We start from the raw sequence: 17,505 nt of genomic DNA, 5'->3' as shown, positions 1-17,505 counted from the left end.
AACTAAATGTGTGAGCTGTGGTTCTCTTCAGTGCCAGATGAAAACAGTATCTAAAAACATCTGACAAGTCATAGAATGTATCTTCTATTGCATAAACTTTGAACGCTTTTTGACTTTTCTTTCTTTCAAGAAAACAGAACAGCTGACTTCTATGTCTGAGGAATGGAGTGGATGGCTCAGTTATCTTTTCTTATTCTTTAAAATGTATGTGTCTGTACTCAGACACTTGTGGGAGGGCCGGGTCACATGCCAGAAAATGTGAACACTCCTAAAGCTTTCATTTACTCTTACCATTTGCAGCTGTAATTTAAGAAACTGCAAATTCCAGCCAGGGACCAACATCTTTTCCTTCCGACATTCTTCTTCTGCGTAATATTCTACACAAAGTAACAGCTGTTTGGGATTGAAATGGAACAAAAAGTCATCTGACACACCCAAGGTCACAAAAAGGAGTCAGTTGTTTAAAGCACATTCAGCGTCTTACATTGTGCCTCCATAAAAGCACGATAAAGTATATTGTCTGTTTAATGAAACAAGATGTGAAAGCTGTTCATTTCCAGCCCCATAACTCTTAGCATTCTTTTCTCCTTTGTTTTTTAGGACAAAGACATCAAGACAAAAATAAAGACTATCGAAATGACTAAACAGTAATGCTGCATTTCCTGCTTTGCTTCTGAAGATGAAAATTTTGCATTATTTGCATATTTATGTAATATTACTCTTAACAAAGTGTCGAAAGAAGAAAACCTGTTTCACAACTTAGACGACACAAGTAAAATCCTCCCATCTATCCATCCATTCATTTCCTAACCACTTTTCCAGATCAGGGTCTCAGGAGAGCCCGAGCCTGTCACAGGCGCGAGGCAGGGTACGCCCTGGATAGGACGCCAGTCCATCACAAGGCAGACAGATACACTGACACAAACACATACTCACACCAGGGCCAGTTTTCACAGAAACCAATTTACCCACTAGTACAGTATGTTTCTGGACTGTGAGAGGAAACTGGAACACCTGGAGGAAACGCATTGAGGAAAATGGGGGGATCACACAAGTGAACCACTGTACCCCCATGCTGCCCTACATTGGGGCGGAGCGGTGGCACTGTGGCTAAGGATCTGTGCCTGTGGCTGGAAGTTTACTAGTTCAAATCCCACAGCTGACAGAGGAATTCTTCTCTGTTGGGCCCCTGCGCAAGGCCCTTAACCCCAGCTGCTCCAGGGATGCTGTACAATGGCTGACCCTGTACTCCGACCCCAAGCGTCTCTCCCTGTCTGTGTGTTTCATGGAGAGCAAGCTGGCATATGCAAAAAGACAAATTCCTGATGCAAGACTTTATCTATGGCTAATGAAGTGATCATATAAGTCAAATGTAACTTAATAACAAGGAGAATTACATAGAAGGTACATTGTTTTGTCTGAGAGGAGAGCTACAAGAAATTCAACATACAGAATTTCCTCCTCTCTGGCCATTTTCTGTAGGCTACAATTTCACCTTTTTATTATTTTTAGAAAATGTGAACCAGGCTCCACAGCCAGTGTTGCGTGACACTTTGATTTGAAGCACAGCTGAAGGACCCTGTATTCTTACCTTCATTCATTCGGTTCTAAGAGTAATGACAACAGTCAAGCCCCGACACCGAGTGCATTTTTTTAACTCGGGGGCGTGCACCACACTGTAGTCCAGTTCTGCCTCCGGGGTGAACTGGTCTCACTGGCAGGAGATATTTATAACAACGGATAACTGTGCTTTCCAGAACAATCATGCTGAACATAATGCACAGCAGATCCATCCATGATGCACATGTAAATCACTATTCTGCACTGCAGGAAGGCCTTTCTGATCCCATTCTTATTAATTACATTAATAAATACAGGATGGAGTTCTAAAGCAAGCCCTTCAGAAGATTGGCTCTGTCTGCGGTTTCTGCAGTGACACACCCTTGTAGGGGGCTGTTTCCTAGTAGTGGATTGGTTTTCTTATGCTGCTATCAGTACTGTGCAAATAGCATTGAATATTCAAAGATCTGGCAAAACACCATGTCAATTCTCACTTTTGATATATAATTTAATCACATCTACTGCTGCTGTAGTTTGTATTTTCAGGGCAATGAAGTAAATATATTAACTTAATATGGGATCAGAGATTAACATAGCCTACTAGAATACAGTTAGAGCAGCACAAGTAATTTAAAACAGGATGTTAATCCCAAGGCACTGCAAGCACTGAGTGACTCTATTGAGCAATTTTGCATGTTGCAATTTAGAGGCCTTCAGGGAAATGAAAATGCATTAAAACCTTCTTCAGCACTACAGAGACAGGCAGCAGCCAAATTCTCGAAATTCCCTGTTGTCAACAACAGTTTCCTAAGAAGATAAAGTTAAACAAACCAAACAAAATACACAAAAGTGTATGCCAAAAAAACTATACTGGAGGTGTGCCACAAGACATACCTCACATTCTTACTGTTCTAATTGATAAAAAAAGACTTCCATTTTAATTTATTATTCTATTTCTATGAAAACATAATGCCGTTTTTGAACAGATTTTGGTTTTGGATATAATATTTCAGAACAACATAACCAAACAGAACATATAAATAACACAATACTAATAACGATGCATGGCTGCTTTCATACTTCAAACTAATAGGTGATTTAAGCTTGAAACAAAACCTTTCTTATTGAATGTCCCTCAAGCTTAACTGCAGCTGTGGTGGGAATTGATTAAATGTTTAGTCTGCCCTTGATCCGTTGGATTTAGAATGGAATATTTGTGGCAAAAGACAAAAAAGAAGCAAAGAACATTTTTAGGCAACCAATAAACCAACAGAGATTGAGCCAGCAAGTAATTTCCTTCATTGGTCAAGGATCCTAAAAAGGATTTTTTAGGATTTTTTTTTAAACAGGATTTGGATTCCAAATGCCTATAAACGTAAGCCTAGGAAAAACGAAGACCAACTGGCAGAAATATGTAAAACACTTGAAGTACAGATAACTGAGAAAACAAATGCAATGACATAACAATAAATGAAAACATTTTAAAACCCTGTGATTAGACAGTGCAACAGTGCAGTGCTGGTTAGTCACGGCTTTCCGTGCAAAAGTGCAAGATAATGTGCAGAAGTCACCATACGTGTGAAAAAGCGAAGAGAGAATGAAGTATATAAGAGAGCCCTGCTGGAGACGCACTGCGCTCAGGCCACTGTATTCATCCGCCAAGGAAATTCTTGCTCTTTACTCTTGTAACATGTCCCACCGCTGCCAGGTGCTTCTGTGAAGACCCCCCTTCTACTGACTTGAAACGCAATTGCTGGAATTGCTTTTTGTTAGGGCGGTGTGGTGGCTCTGCGGCTCAGGATCTGTGTCTGTGGCTGGAAGGCTGCCAGTTCAAATCCTGCGGCTGGCAGAATAATCCTACTCCATTGGGCTCCTGAGCAAGGCCCTTAACCCCAGCTGCTCCAGGGGCGCTGTATGAATGGCTGGCCCTGCACTCTGACCCTCAGCTTCTCTCCCTGTCTGTGTGCCTCATGGAGAGCAAGTTTGAGTACGCAAAAAGACAAATTCCTAATGCAAGAAATTGTATATAGCCAATATTGATCTTATCTTATATAAAATGAAAAAAATTAATTAAGTAATTAATTAAAGGGGAACTGCAATGGCATTTTCATATTTAGGGGTTAAACAGAATCAGCACTGATGAGTGCATTTCAAACTGAAATAAAAGTGAAATGTACACAGTAACCTGTAAAACCTCCAATTTACATAACAAAATAGACGAAAGCTCCAGGTATGAACAGCGCCATATTGCCGTCATTGTCTGTGATTCAGAACGAGGAAACAAAACTTCCAGTGAGGTGTGACGTCATATGACACTTAATTTAACACTTAACACTTTAATCCAATAGACTTCGAGACAGTTTCGCAGACAAATCCTACTTACTTGTTTTGCTGTGGCAAATCTAACTTTTTAGATTGGACAAGAGTGCATCACAAGGCACCACTCACACTTAGTGTACGTTAAGTATAAGCTGAAGTCACACAGACTGACCAGAATATACACCCTCCATGCCAAAGGTGAAATATGCAGACTCCAGTACATAATCAAACACAGGAGTTGTGAGGTAGCTGTGCTAATGGCCATACAGCTTGTACAGTAAATAAAATCCAAAGGCTTTTAATCATTCACAGGACTGAATGTCCTTATCTAAGGATTTGAATGTTTTTTAGCTATAGATACATCCAGTTTGAAATGAGCCTAGCACCTGCCTCACAGCGTGCTTCCAAAGGAGAAGTCGAAGCTTATGAAAAGTGTTTCACACAGGTATAAATTTCAACTCTCAGCTGCGGCGCTGAGGGTCAGAAACTCCCCCACTCTTCTTACAGGAAATGAGAAGCGTAGCATGAGGGAAAGAAAACACCATGCCTGACAACGGTGGACGCCGTGATAAACAAACAACCTCAAAGACACATTTTTAAACTGTCAGTTTATTTTTGTTTCTTCTTTCGCTTACTAGAACTTCAAAGTGAGCAAACCTGATTTCAGTATATTGCGCGTAAACTGATCTCCCCCAGGACTCCCAAGGTCCTGTTCAACTGTCTTCCTTCGTCTGCTATGAAAGCAAATTACCCTCCTGATCAGCTGTCAAGTCTTCAGACAGAAATAATTTATTCCACACTGCCCTTTACTTCCATATTTTATAAACTTCTTTACATTCAAAAGTTCTAAGGTGTTTCCAAGCAGTCTGGAAATAATCCCTTGCTACACTCACAGGTAACACTATTTAGTACTTGGGGAATTCTTACTGTCCATGAAGAGAATTGTCAATGTTGGAGAAACTTCTTTGTTAAAAATGAGGATAATAAGAAAATGGGGACAATAAGAAAAACTATGATAATTCAGAACAAGCTGCTGAGTTTTGCAAAAAAGGGGACCACCTCCATTCAAACAGAACATTTTATTGAAAACTACCACTTGAGTCTTTCTTTTACAAACGTTCCCTCAGTGCACAGTCGCAAAGGAAGAACGTGTTATTTCATGGACTGATGATGTAAAATCTATTGTTTCAGTTGTTGCAATTTAAGTATCCAGAGGGGATTTCGTTTTAAAACCAATGTGAAAACAGCTGTTTAACATTTCAGAGGGCTGCTATTTTTGGACAAGCATATTCTCCAAAATATCCATCATAGGTAATCATTAAATTACCACTGGCGAAATGCCTTCATAGAGAATCATTTCACACGTTTCATAATGCTTGCATTACATTTTTCATTGCAATTTGCCATAGTTAGCGGCCTCTCACTGTCTTAATGACATGAGTGATATCATGTGTTTTTCAAACCAGGAGTGCACATGAGAAATATGACAACTATCCACGAACGTCAACAAGTTGTGACCATAGTGACGCGAAATGAAAACACAACAGTCTATGTTGTGCTCATTAGGCACCTAGATAATACTAAAATTTTAAATAGTGCAGAGTTAGGTTGTGGTTTATTGTATTGTCTCTTCAGATTACAAAATAATAAATGGGATTTCATACAAATACCTCAGTGGGATATTGTCATATACCACTGGAGTAATGCCAAATTGCTACTGGCATGATTGAAGGAGAACTCTCTCTGAATGAAGTTGCCTGAGATGGAAGAGAAAGAGATACTGTATTCTTCTGCTTTAATCACCAGACGAGTTCAGAGACATTGGGAAACCGGCTCTGTGAGGAATAGGTCAAGTCCAGGAAGGCGGAGGATCACCGCTCTGATCCAAGACCGATCCAAGACGCTGATTACAAGACAGTTACAGCCATCCTGTCCATTCTGGGTAACTGGTTTCCCCTATACACAGTAAGTGGAATGACAGCAGTGCACTGTACATACTGTATAACAGTGCTCTGCATGCATGTAGTTGAATCTCTGTCTTTTGTAGGCCAGAGAACATCTGAGGCTGTTACAAGGAGTGAAGAGGTGATTTTTTTCACAGATAAATACAGTTTTGCTCTTGGAAGTGACTGTTATGCCAACTGTGGATTTGTTCAAAAACCGACCAGTGGGTCACTAAAAGATGACGACAACCTTACTATCCAGCTATACATCTACAAAATCCTTGAAACAACAGATAGTCCTTTACCTGCAAGCCAATCCAGAAGTATACATTTCCCAGTAGGGCAATGCAAGACCACTCAGTTCAAGGATTACAGTGGCACAACAGCACAACTTCAAGAATTTGACCAATATCAGGGTCTCACCATGGCTAGCTTTTTCTCCTGAACTGAGTGCAAGGGAAAGATGTTGATTTCTTCAACAGGCAAGCTGTACAGGAAATGTTCCACAGCAGTCTGTTCAGAGCCAGATCAGCAGTATGTTAATGGTCAGAGAGGTCATACCCAATACAAACCTTGAAATATTTGTATTTTGACAGAATGTCATGTTTCATGCCAAAACTCATCATAATTATTTGATCTGGATCTTGTTAAGCTTTTCTGTAATTTTGTTTGATATCAATATTTAAAATGTTGGATTAAATCCAACAAGACTGTGTTGCGTTTCTGATTTAGTACAAGAATGTCGAAAGTCAAAAAATGTTAAAGTTAAAAAGTAAAATCAGAATGGATTTCAAGTACACTTAAAATATATGTTCATGTAAACCTGCAACAATCAAAAATAAAAATAAAAATGAAAAACGAAACACTAAAATTGTTAAGAAAATAGTTTTTTGCCACACTACTAGGGGTCTTGTAAACATCAACAGACCATTAATAATGTATTCAATTCACATTATTTTTTCAATTGGAAAAATCAGTAGGCAACTCCAATAAACAAATGTTTTATAGGAAATAAAAAATCGTCTTTACTTTTTCCTGAAACCTACAGTAAATTGAAACTCAAATCAAGCTGCATTATAAGGTTAAACACTTCACACAGCTTTTGGGTTAGGCTTGTTGGCACACATACAGAATAAGAATCATTCCTCTTCTGCACATAGAGTGGTTCACTTTCCAATAGCATAACACTATTTATGCTCATAGAATTACATGCTTTTCTAAAGCCACAATATCACATGCTTACATTCTCCCCGATGGTTAAAGAACAGAGGATACTGAAAGGAACAAATAAGAATGCTGTTTAATTTTTGCATTGCAATTGTCTCACTGTGCTTGGCTATACGGTTGGAAAGTTTTTCAGTTTACGGACTGGCTATCTCTTTTACAGACACCAATCAACCATTTATTTTTCATTTCAGTGTATCATAATGTTCTTTTTCTCTGAGCCCACCACAAAAACCCTGAATGTTTCCAAAAATGAATGCAAAAAAGTTCAGCAGTATGATCTCATATGGGAGATAGGGTATCCTGCTATCCGGCTGTAATTCTGGCATTAATAGTGTTAAAAATATAGTAATGTAATATATGCAGTTTATTGTAAGGTCTACATTTGAAGCTCTAATTGTTTTCCACAAATAAAAACATTATATGACTTCTAAATCTCAAATACTGCTCATGACCAACTGGAATCATCCACCATGACCAACATCCACACTTCTTGAAACCCATTGAAAGGTTCAAAGCCTTCTACTGTATAACATGACTTTATTTCATCAACTATTACACATAAATTCAAATGTACGGCACAAGTTTTTACAGTATGCTACACTGTGACATCTGTGATATCAAAGCTCTTTTAAACGATTACTAGCCAATACGCTTCCCATTAAAACATTAGTCAGGATGAATTCTAATCTAAAATGGAATATTTGTGAAATGTGCCATTTAACACACCAGCAAGGTAACACAACAAATATCGAGTGTGCACTCAGGAAGGGAAGACATGGACAGTCTATTAGTTTTGTCAGAAGTGTCTTATTTCAGTGGTTAGTGTGTGGATACATCTGAAGGCTCTTAGCTAAGGGATAACAAAATATGTACATGCCCCTCCTCACCATTTGCACGACATAAGTTCCTGAACTAACACAAACAATTCCTTACAATAAATATCCCACAGGTATATAACTAATACACCATGCTAATTAACATTAATATCCCAATGAGCAAAAGACCATGACAGAAATTGAATACACTAGTATAAAGATTTTTGTATTACAAAGGTACTATTAAAATGCACATGAAGTGCGCACTGTACTGTGATTACAGAGAGCAGTAACCTTCAGGAAGCCGTGACGACACTACGGTACAGTAGGTGACTACGCACGACAGCGAGGATGGCGAAGTGCACTCCTTTCCCCTGCTTTTCCCCGTTTGCTCATTTTGACGGGGGCAAAATAATTTCTGGGCGAAAACGCATGGGCTGCGGGCGACGGTATCGAAGCTCAGCGAAGAAAGAAACAGGAAGTGCGCGCAGCTGGAACCGAGCTTGGGGACGATTATGCCAAAACGAGGGTTAGGAGGAAGTGTGCATACACAGTCAAGACTATGAGACCTCTCAGATATATTACATTTAACTAGTGCTTGATTACAAGTCCTCAGTAATAAGTGGGAATGAATCTCGACACTGTGATCCAGAAAACGTCACGTCTTAATTGCTTACAAGGCCCACACATGGAAGGAATAAGTGAGAAACCCCTTTTCTTCCGTATTTATCGGGACTCAATGTGCAGCTCACGATGACTGGAACCAAGTTTCAAATCTCAACAGATTTATTATCATTTTGATCGTGTTTGTGCACAACCCGCTGGCAAAGGTTCTGCAAGGAAATGTTGTTTTTTTTAGGTGGCTTGTACCTCAACCCCCTTCCCCCGCCCCCAATGCAGGTTAAGGAAAAGCTTAAAGTATTATATTTTTCTATAAAAAGGACATAGGCAGCAGCTTGCATCCTGGTCAGTACAAATTAAACTGCAGAAAACATCTGCTCTGCATCATTGAACAAAATAACGTATTTTTCTGCATGGTAATGAAAAGGCTCAGAACCACTTCTCATCTGCTTTTTTAAAATGAATTGAAAGATGTAAACAGCAGTCAAGAGACCACAGAACTGTCACAGACGGAGCTTCAGTGCAGAGCCATATCTGTGAGATCAATGATGCTCTTAAAAAATGAAACACTACCTTAAACATAATCCGCTAAAAGCCACATACTGTATATGTACCATTTTCATAAACGACAGCATACGTTACCATGATGGAATATTGCATTAACCTCTATAATTACCCCCACTTTCAAACCACTGCAAGACAAATAACATCAAACAATGGAGTCCAAGTCCTGTAATTTTTCTATTCTGTATACCCTAAAATTATCACTTGCCAGTTCCCAGAGCTGGGCTCTCCAACACCCACTGAATACAACTTTCCTGCTAGTTAACAACAAGCCTGGGAGTTTGTGTGATGATTCTACAGTGTTACATTAATGATAGTAAGAGCCAGGAGATTAAATTGTGGGTCCAAATTAGAAAACCACCTTTGTAATGGAAAGAAAAAAAGATTTAGCAGTAAAAATCATGGTCTTAATTACACTAGTCTGTTATCCCATTTTCACTTAAAGGCATCTGTAATGATATAAGAAATCTGCAATTCTTTTTGTCCATTCTCCACCAAATACAAAATATACAGAAATATTCAGTACACACTTTGAACGCAGGTCTATTTGTTCATCAGTTAACAACCATCAGTGTTTTGTGGTTTTCTTTTAAAGGCATTGTTTTAAAGAAGCTTGCCATGTACTATTGAACTCAATAATACATATGACAGGCTTCTTTCATTACCATTGTTATAAATAGTAGATGCATTTTTAGTATTACTGCTTTTTTGTTTATGTTACAAAAAATTGGAAACTTGATTTTTAACAGGATAAAAAGTTGCTGTACCATTCACAGTATACAGTAAAAGTAAGGGAATCTCACTCAAATTACTGGAATACCAACCAGTGATCACTGGCTCACAGGTCCAGGGGTGAGCAGGTAGTGAACTTCGAATTGTATAGGATATCATATTTGCTCTCTTTGCACCCAGTTCAGTGTTTCATTGCTCCTGCAATGAGTTGTGTCTTGATGTGAAATGACCCCTTCATTTCACCTACTGTCTCTTGTTATTCAGAACATACATCCTGATAAGCTTCTTCAAGTCACCTGTAATTTCTAGATCACTTTGTATTCAGGGTCCAGATTTCCCATCCAGATGTTAATACTAGCAGCTCAAACACTTTCCTTTTAAATCATAAATCCATTTTACCCCTAAAGAATTAGACTTAATCTTCCAAAGCACTCCAACCCATTTTTCCTTTTCTTCTTATTAAGGGCATCTGGTATTCTGCTCATGATAGTAATGCACACAATTTCAGGCCATTCCAAGCTTGCCACAATTTATGATAATTTCCTTCAAAATGCATATTTGTTAACCATCACTTTGGTTTTCTGTCAATTCAGTTTCAGATCTCCTTCGATATTAACCTCTCCGCAACGTTTGGATGGAACATGGTAGCTCTTTGGGGTGTGGTTCAAGGTGAATTACATAATCAGCGAATCATAGGTAATTTACCTTAATTACATTAATCTTCACATTAAAAAGTACACAGATCACAGATGCTTGGAGGATGAAATCATTTATTTAAATAAAATACTGAGCAAAAGAATAAACTATCACTTACAACTGCAAGGACTGTACAGGGGTATTATCAGGAAAATTACAACATTTTTTTTTGTAGCAGGTGCACTAACTTATTTATCGAACAGACATGGCTTAGGTAAATTCATTACACTGACAAGCATTTGTCACTAACAGGGTTGATCTGAGGTTATGCCAGTAGCGTGTGTGACCACCACTGGAGTCGGTAAAAGCTGTACATCTACACCACATGCTTTACACAGCTTGCAGATGCTGTCTTTTGGGACTCGGCCCTTTCCTCTTGCAGAGCCTGGGCAAGCATGTGCCTGTTCATTGGTCGCTGAGCCCTAGATGACACACATTATCCCAGCTCATTCCCACAGATGTTCGATGGAGCACAAGTCTGACAACTGTAGCACAGCTCCGATATCCACAACATCACTGTCAGATTCTCATCTAACAAGAAAGGTGCTGCTACACAAGTAGAGGTCTGTATTGACTAAACACACCTGTCCTAAGTACATGCGCTTTCCCATAGATTTTAGTGAGGTGTTGTGACTTGTGATTTCCAGGTTGTGACCTATTATTGACAGATTGTGCTTGGCTGGAATGTCTTGTCAGGTTATAAATTGTTGGCTGTCAGCACCCCAGACAACATAATGATTCCTTTCTGTGTCTTTCCTTCTTGTAGTTTTACAAGGCTTGATATCCGGCAGGTTAAATCACCTCCTGACCTCTGTGGCCGATCAACTCGCTCACTAATGAGGTGAATTAGTGCAGCAGTCAGTCAAGTGCATCACAGCCAGTGATGAATGATGACATGTAATCAAGTTGACACAGATAACATTTAAGCCATATCCGTAATCCCCATACTGTATTCTTTTAAAACACGCATGTAGAAATAGAGTCATAAGTTTCTCTTGATGCTCAACAGAATCATGTCTGAAAATGAGCGGTTGAAAAGACTGAAGCAAGACCTCATTAAACATTTAACAGTGAAGAAGAAAGAATGGCCACTGTTTGGGAGAGGTAGACAGGCACCTAGAAGAAATGTGTAAAGAATTTTAAACACAGTCCCAAAACGTTGCTTCTGATACACATGTGGAATTAATCACGGTTGTACTTGTTAAAACCTTGACAGGAACGTACAGTACAGTCACCACCCATGCTGTCTGAAACCTCCACAACTCCAGGCTAGATGATTAAAACTGAAATATGTGTGTAGCTGTTACCAGGAAGAAATACCAGATACCAGATTGTGCTGATACAAGCAAAGAAAACAAACTTTAACAGACATGGCGGTGTTTTATAATAGGCATTTTGTTTAAATCACATTTTAACAAAATGTCATTTCTGCTAAATATTAAATTATTATCAAGACTGTGATCACTGTGCCTGTTTTTGCTTAGTAAGCTCTTTGCATTTCAGCAGCAATTTAAGAAACGGAGAAACATATCAGGACTTTACCGCCACTACAGGAAATAACAGATGAAATGTCACCAAATATATTAACATGATAGTTCAGTATTCACATATTCAAGAGTATTCCACTCTCAGACATAAAAACTTCTGTCTTCAACATCTCTTTTCATGCGCTGTCATATGACAAATTGATTAGTTGTTCCCTTTTACTTGCTGAATATCTGTTTTGACTGGCTAAGATTAACATTAACACGAGCCTGGAGACAAAGACAAATCACCCTGAAATTAAAGAAACACCATGATAAGGCAAAGATTAAATGGATTTGATTATTTTAAATACTTTGATCCTATCAAACCTATTTACAGTTATTGTGATTACTGGTTGGGTTCTTGTCTGAATAATCAGTGCTCACTGTAGCTACTATAGTCAAAATAGTCAGGTTTAAATTGAATGCTCTTTCTATTCTTACCATCAAGACTCAACAAACTAAGGAAACTTCAAAGTTGAATGCAGAAGTATTTCACAACACTTAGGTCTTGGCCTACTGTGATTAAATTAAGAATTGTAGAGGAGTTGGAATGTACAGGCATCTTACAGAGAGTTTTTAAATAACCCTGGTTATTTTCACAATTTCATATGCACTCTACCATCCCGCAGGATTTTGGTTTTGGAATCTTTGGGAGATTCTAGGATCAGATCAATAGCACGGGAAAATGCATTGAGGTTATAAGAGACCATGGTCACATCTCTGTTGAAGCCACTAATACCATGATGGTGTCAAGGAAGCCGGGGGCTAGCCGTGGAGAGAGACCGGCGAGACAGGGGGACCCTATGCGTAGTGGCAGGAACGGAGCAAACATGGGGGTTCGGTCGGGAATCAAGGTATCGGGTGGAGTCGGAACAAGACAGGAGCCCTCAGGCAGCGGACGTGGGGCGACCTGGTGAGGCGAGCCTCTCGACAACTGAATCCCAATGCTGAGCCAGGAGGATAGGGAGACCCGGAAATATAAAGCACAAGGAAACTAGGAACAGGACAGAGCAGGAGCGCCCCCTAGATGTAGAGGGCATGACGGATAGGCCTGGAGGCAGGGAGGACACTCAGCTAGAGTGGCTGAATGGGTAGGATCTAGGCCAGGGGTGTCTGACCCAGGTACTGCTGGGCCAGTGAGTCTATGGGTTTTCATCCCAACTCAGCTCTTAACAAGCAAAACATGCTAGTTTCTGGCTTAACTGGAGCGCTTTCCACATCTTCTCTCAGCTCTTCGGGTGCTGTTCCTTTAAAGCGACCTCAAAAATCCCTACAGGATCAGGACTGGACACCCCTGAGCTAGGCCGTCAGGGGCCAGTCGAACCCTTGTCTGAAGCACTGGTGCTTGAGGATTACAGTTGATTACAGTTTATCAGCTTCTCATGTTCTCTAAAAGATCAAACCAGCTTTCAAAAGAGCATTCCACACAATAACATTTGCAGCTGCATGACTACCTAGTAGATCTGAATGAACATTTTTTGCACTTGAAAATTCCTGTTTTCATTTTGAACACTTACAGTCCAATTGGGTCACCAAATTAGAAATAAAGCTTTTTTTTCTAGACAGTGTCAGTTTTAAATGAAATTCATCTGGGAAAAAAGATCAATAAAAGCATCATTTATTAAGAAAAGGACTGCAGAGGATATTATTTCAGATTGGTTAAAAATGATTTATAGAGAGAGAAAACTGAATTATCTTAACCTAGACTAAAGGTCATGTATTATTGGTAAAACAATCAAACAGATAAAAACTGTTAATTCAATTTCTTATTTCCATTAGATATTTGTGTCTTTATAATAATAAACTATTTTATATAGTGCCTTTAAAAGTATCTTCTCAAAGCTCTTTACAGGAAATGTATATCAAACAGTTAAACAAAAAAGTAATGATAGGAGAAAACTAACAAAATCAGCACAAGGAACCACAAGGGATTAGAAATGCACTAGAAGCAGACACAGATACCAATTAAATAAAAGCCTTTCTGAAGAAGGAGGTTCTGAGTCTGCATTTGAATGCGCTCAAGGTAGGTGACTCTCTGATATACTTGTTATCTCTATTTTAGGTAGGCCTGATTTCAGTATAAAACTTCTTCAGGATTTATATTTTTTCACACATATTATTATGAAACGTATGAATATAACACCGCCATTTGGATGTGGCAAGGCCACAGACAAAAAAGTATCTGCTTTGGGTTTGATACTTCATACTGTATGTCTCTGATACTGTGGCACCGAAAGTCTGTGCCCATGAGGGGCAATGGGGCACTGTAACGACACGTAGTTCTGGACCCTATGCAGACGGTATAATCCGGAAGTAAGTGGAAAAGGATGGGGAGGAGAGGATGAGGATCAGGAGGGGTTGACGACAGTGAGCTGGTGCTCGGGTTGGGTGTAACCAGGGCGAACTAGTCCAGAGGAGTCCAGGGGGGAAATCCTTGGCGAAGTCCAAAAGTCCAAACGGGGTGATCCAGCCAAGACGTGACAAAACAGAGTTAAAAACCACAATGGGATCCAGTACACGGACTGGGAATATAAACAGGACGACGAGGCCAGGCGCTCCAAGCCCCAGGCTCAGCTGGGTCAGGATGCCAATAGGAGGCCTATGCCCTCAAGCCGGTGGCATAGGGCAACTTGGTGGTAGGCGGGCATCCGGGCGTCCGTTTTCCAATGCAGAGCCAGAAGTAGCGAGAGCGCCCATCTTAAATATGAGGGGCAGGATTGGGGGCAGGTGCATGTAATTAGCAAAATAAGATCGAGCCGGAGCGCCCTTAAGAGGAGGGATTACAATCGTGACAGGCACACTACTACTAGAGAGGGCATGCAGCTGGGCACAAAGTGCCAGGAGGAGCTGGGGTCTTCACGCCAATCGCCGGACATGTCAATGGACCCTATATGGTCAGTCCTGTGCTGTAAACCTGACTTCTAATGGAGCTGCACTTCAGTTGTCTGAGTGTCACCCCGACCCTGCAGCTGCAAACCATAGCAACGCTGTTTCTCTTCTCAGAAAAAAACACAGGCACCTTAGAATAAGAAGAATAGTTTCTTACATTTATATAGCACATTCCTGGACACTCCACTCCAAGTGCTTTACAGGTCATGGGGACTCCCCTCCAACACCACCAGTGTGCAGCCCCACCTGGATGATGCGCCAGTACATTACCAACACACCAGCTCTCAGTGGGGAGGAGAACAGAGTGATGAAGCCAGTTCATAGATTAGGGTTATTAGGAGGCCATGATTGGTAAAGGCCAGGGGGGAATTTGTCCAGGGTTAATACCCCTACACTATTCGAAAAACACTCTGGGATTTTTAATGGCCACAGAGAGTCAGGACCTCGGTTTTACATCTCATCTGATGACAGCATAGTGTCCCCGTCACTATACTGGGGCATTAGGACCCACACAGACTGCAGGGTGAGCGCCCCCTACTGGCCCCACTAACACCTCTTCCAACAGCAGCCTCAGCTTTCCCAGGAGCCTCCCATCCAGGTACTGACCAGGCTCACACCTGTGAGCTCCACTTGGCTGCTAGCTGGGAGTTGCAGGGTGATAGGGCTTCTGGCCACATCACCTTTCTACTGTAATAGTATCTCAGTCTTTGCTGAAATAATAAAGCGACTATCACAGAATGTTACTGTATTAACATATGTACAGCATACTAGTCTCTACTGTTTTACTGCCAAGCGCGCTGAGGTGATATATCGTGACAGATGCGTTATAAAATAAAGATATAAAAAAATCCTTACTGGCCAAATACGTGTGGTACAATGTGGTGTACAAACATATATAATCATTAATATTAAAGACAAAGCAAATACGTATGTTCTTTAAAGTAAACAAAACTGTATAATTGTTTTCTAAACAAACCATTCTGTTTATTTTTTACAGGGCAGGAGTAAAATAAACGTTAATGAACGCTGCCTTTGTGAAATCAGGCAAGGGAGAGGATGCTACAAAACACTGGAAGACTGTAACAATGTCTGCTCCACAGCGCAGTTTAATTACTCTTCCAATACCTCTACTAGTGCTACTCCAGGACTATGATTCTCCTATCAACATTTTTCATCACTAAAATAAATTTACACACAAAACCTAGCGTATTCATAAATACTATTACAGCTGCTGTTAAAGCTAAATAGCCCTTTTTAAAACGCCTTACGAAATACATTTCCTTACGAAGTACAGTCATACTGTTTATTAGCTTCGTGCTTGATGTAAAGTTGTAAACTTCGGGTATTTTTTTCTTAGGATAGGTTCCATTCTCCATATAGTTTGTCACATGAAACACTAGTTCTAGCAAGAAAGTTTGCGAGATTTGTACCGCAAAGCGGTGTTTTTCAAAATTTTTAATCTATTACTGTAATCGTTTCCACTGCAAACCTGTCTTCACCGTTGCTCCCGGGATATCCCCTTTAAAGTAACCTATTTGATTTTCAAATCGATGGAAATAATAAATGTTCCGAGTCATGAGATAACAGCATGGACAATAGGAAAATGTGTATGAAAATGCAACAGGTACTGTATATACACAGGGACTGCAAATGAACACGATCGATTGAAATCCCACCTTCTGTGGAATATGATTATTGCACTGCAGTAAGACTTCTTACTTCTTACCTGCCACATGCCAAAAACGTCAAAATATGTTGTCACAAATCCATCAAAGCGAGATCATAACTACAAAGACATGGTGTATTGGAAAAGGAAGGGTTAAACTCAACAACATCACCTTCGACTGTTATCAGTCAATGAATTACTGTCAACATTCATGAAAGATGAAGACTTTGTGACCACATCATTCAAAAAGCAGCTTTCGTAACGCAAGCACCAGTGTACCGTCATCTCTCACACAGCGCAGTACATACAAGGTCAATATCAAACCGCGGTTATCTCAACTTATTGGACCCCAAAGCCAGCAGAAATTAAAAGTTCTTACTAGTTAATTTCGGGCTCCCTTTCCGCTCGTTTTGAGGAGGAAGGTCTGCAAATTGCACCCGGTTCCCAGACATTTCCCACACCTTTCACGGACAAGCTTGCGCCGGGATCTTATATGTTAGGTTGTGCTTTGAAAGTGTCCGAAACTAAAGCAATGAATCAGTCTCGTTTAGGAAACGCCTTCTTCTGCGCGACTAGACATCTGCTTGTAGAATCTCCTTTCTCTCTCTCTCTTTCTCTGCCTTCAATTTTTCTGTCAGAGTTGCAGTTTCATTTCATGCCAAGACTGCAGTAGACGCACAGTCCCTGTCCTCCGGAAACAGCGTTTTTCACCTGATGGTATGGCAATACGCGGAGCGAACGGGAATGAAGGCATTTCAGTACTTGGGGAAGAGGGTGGCATTATCGGAACAGGGATGTTTGAGTGTAGTGGGAAAAAAAAAAACTTCAATCTTCACATGACTGCGGGCATTACGTCACTACAGAAAAGGCACTGAAATATGATTGTGGGTAAAAGAAACTACATTTGGTATCAGTTTATTCCTATCCGTAACCGCCGTCTATAAACA

At 40.1% G+C, this 17,505-nt stretch overlaps 1 protein-coding gene across 2 annotated transcripts in view; it reads right to left on the bottom strand.

Moving 5' to 3' along the window:
- LOC148655551 (sickle tail protein homolog) overlaps positions 1-17,172 on the bottom strand; it is a 292,353-nt gene extending 275,181 nt beyond the window's left edge. The window contains exon 1 of one of the 2 annotated variants that reach the window (XM_088642156.1): positions 16,938-17,172. In XM_088642156.1, the coding sequence (XP_088498282.1) occupies positions 16,938-17,010 (73 nt within the window). In that variant the 5' untranslated portion in view covers positions 17,011-17,172. The remainder of the gene's footprint in view (positions 1-16,937) is intronic. The other variant, XM_088642153.1, reaches the window with a different exon arrangement.
- Positions 17,173-17,505: the final 333 nt, after the last annotated feature.

This window comes from Lepisosteus platostomus, chromosome 8 (assembly GCF_059453375.1).
Source record: "Lepisosteus platostomus isolate fLepPlt1 chromosome 8, fLepPlt1.hap1, whole genome shotgun sequence".
NCBI classification, from domain to species: domain Eukaryota; kingdom Metazoa; phylum Chordata; class Actinopteri; order Semionotiformes; family Lepisosteidae; genus Lepisosteus; species Lepisosteus platostomus.
Note: the sequence above shows the minus strand (reverse complement) of the source record. Positions and strands in the feature narration are given on the sequence as shown.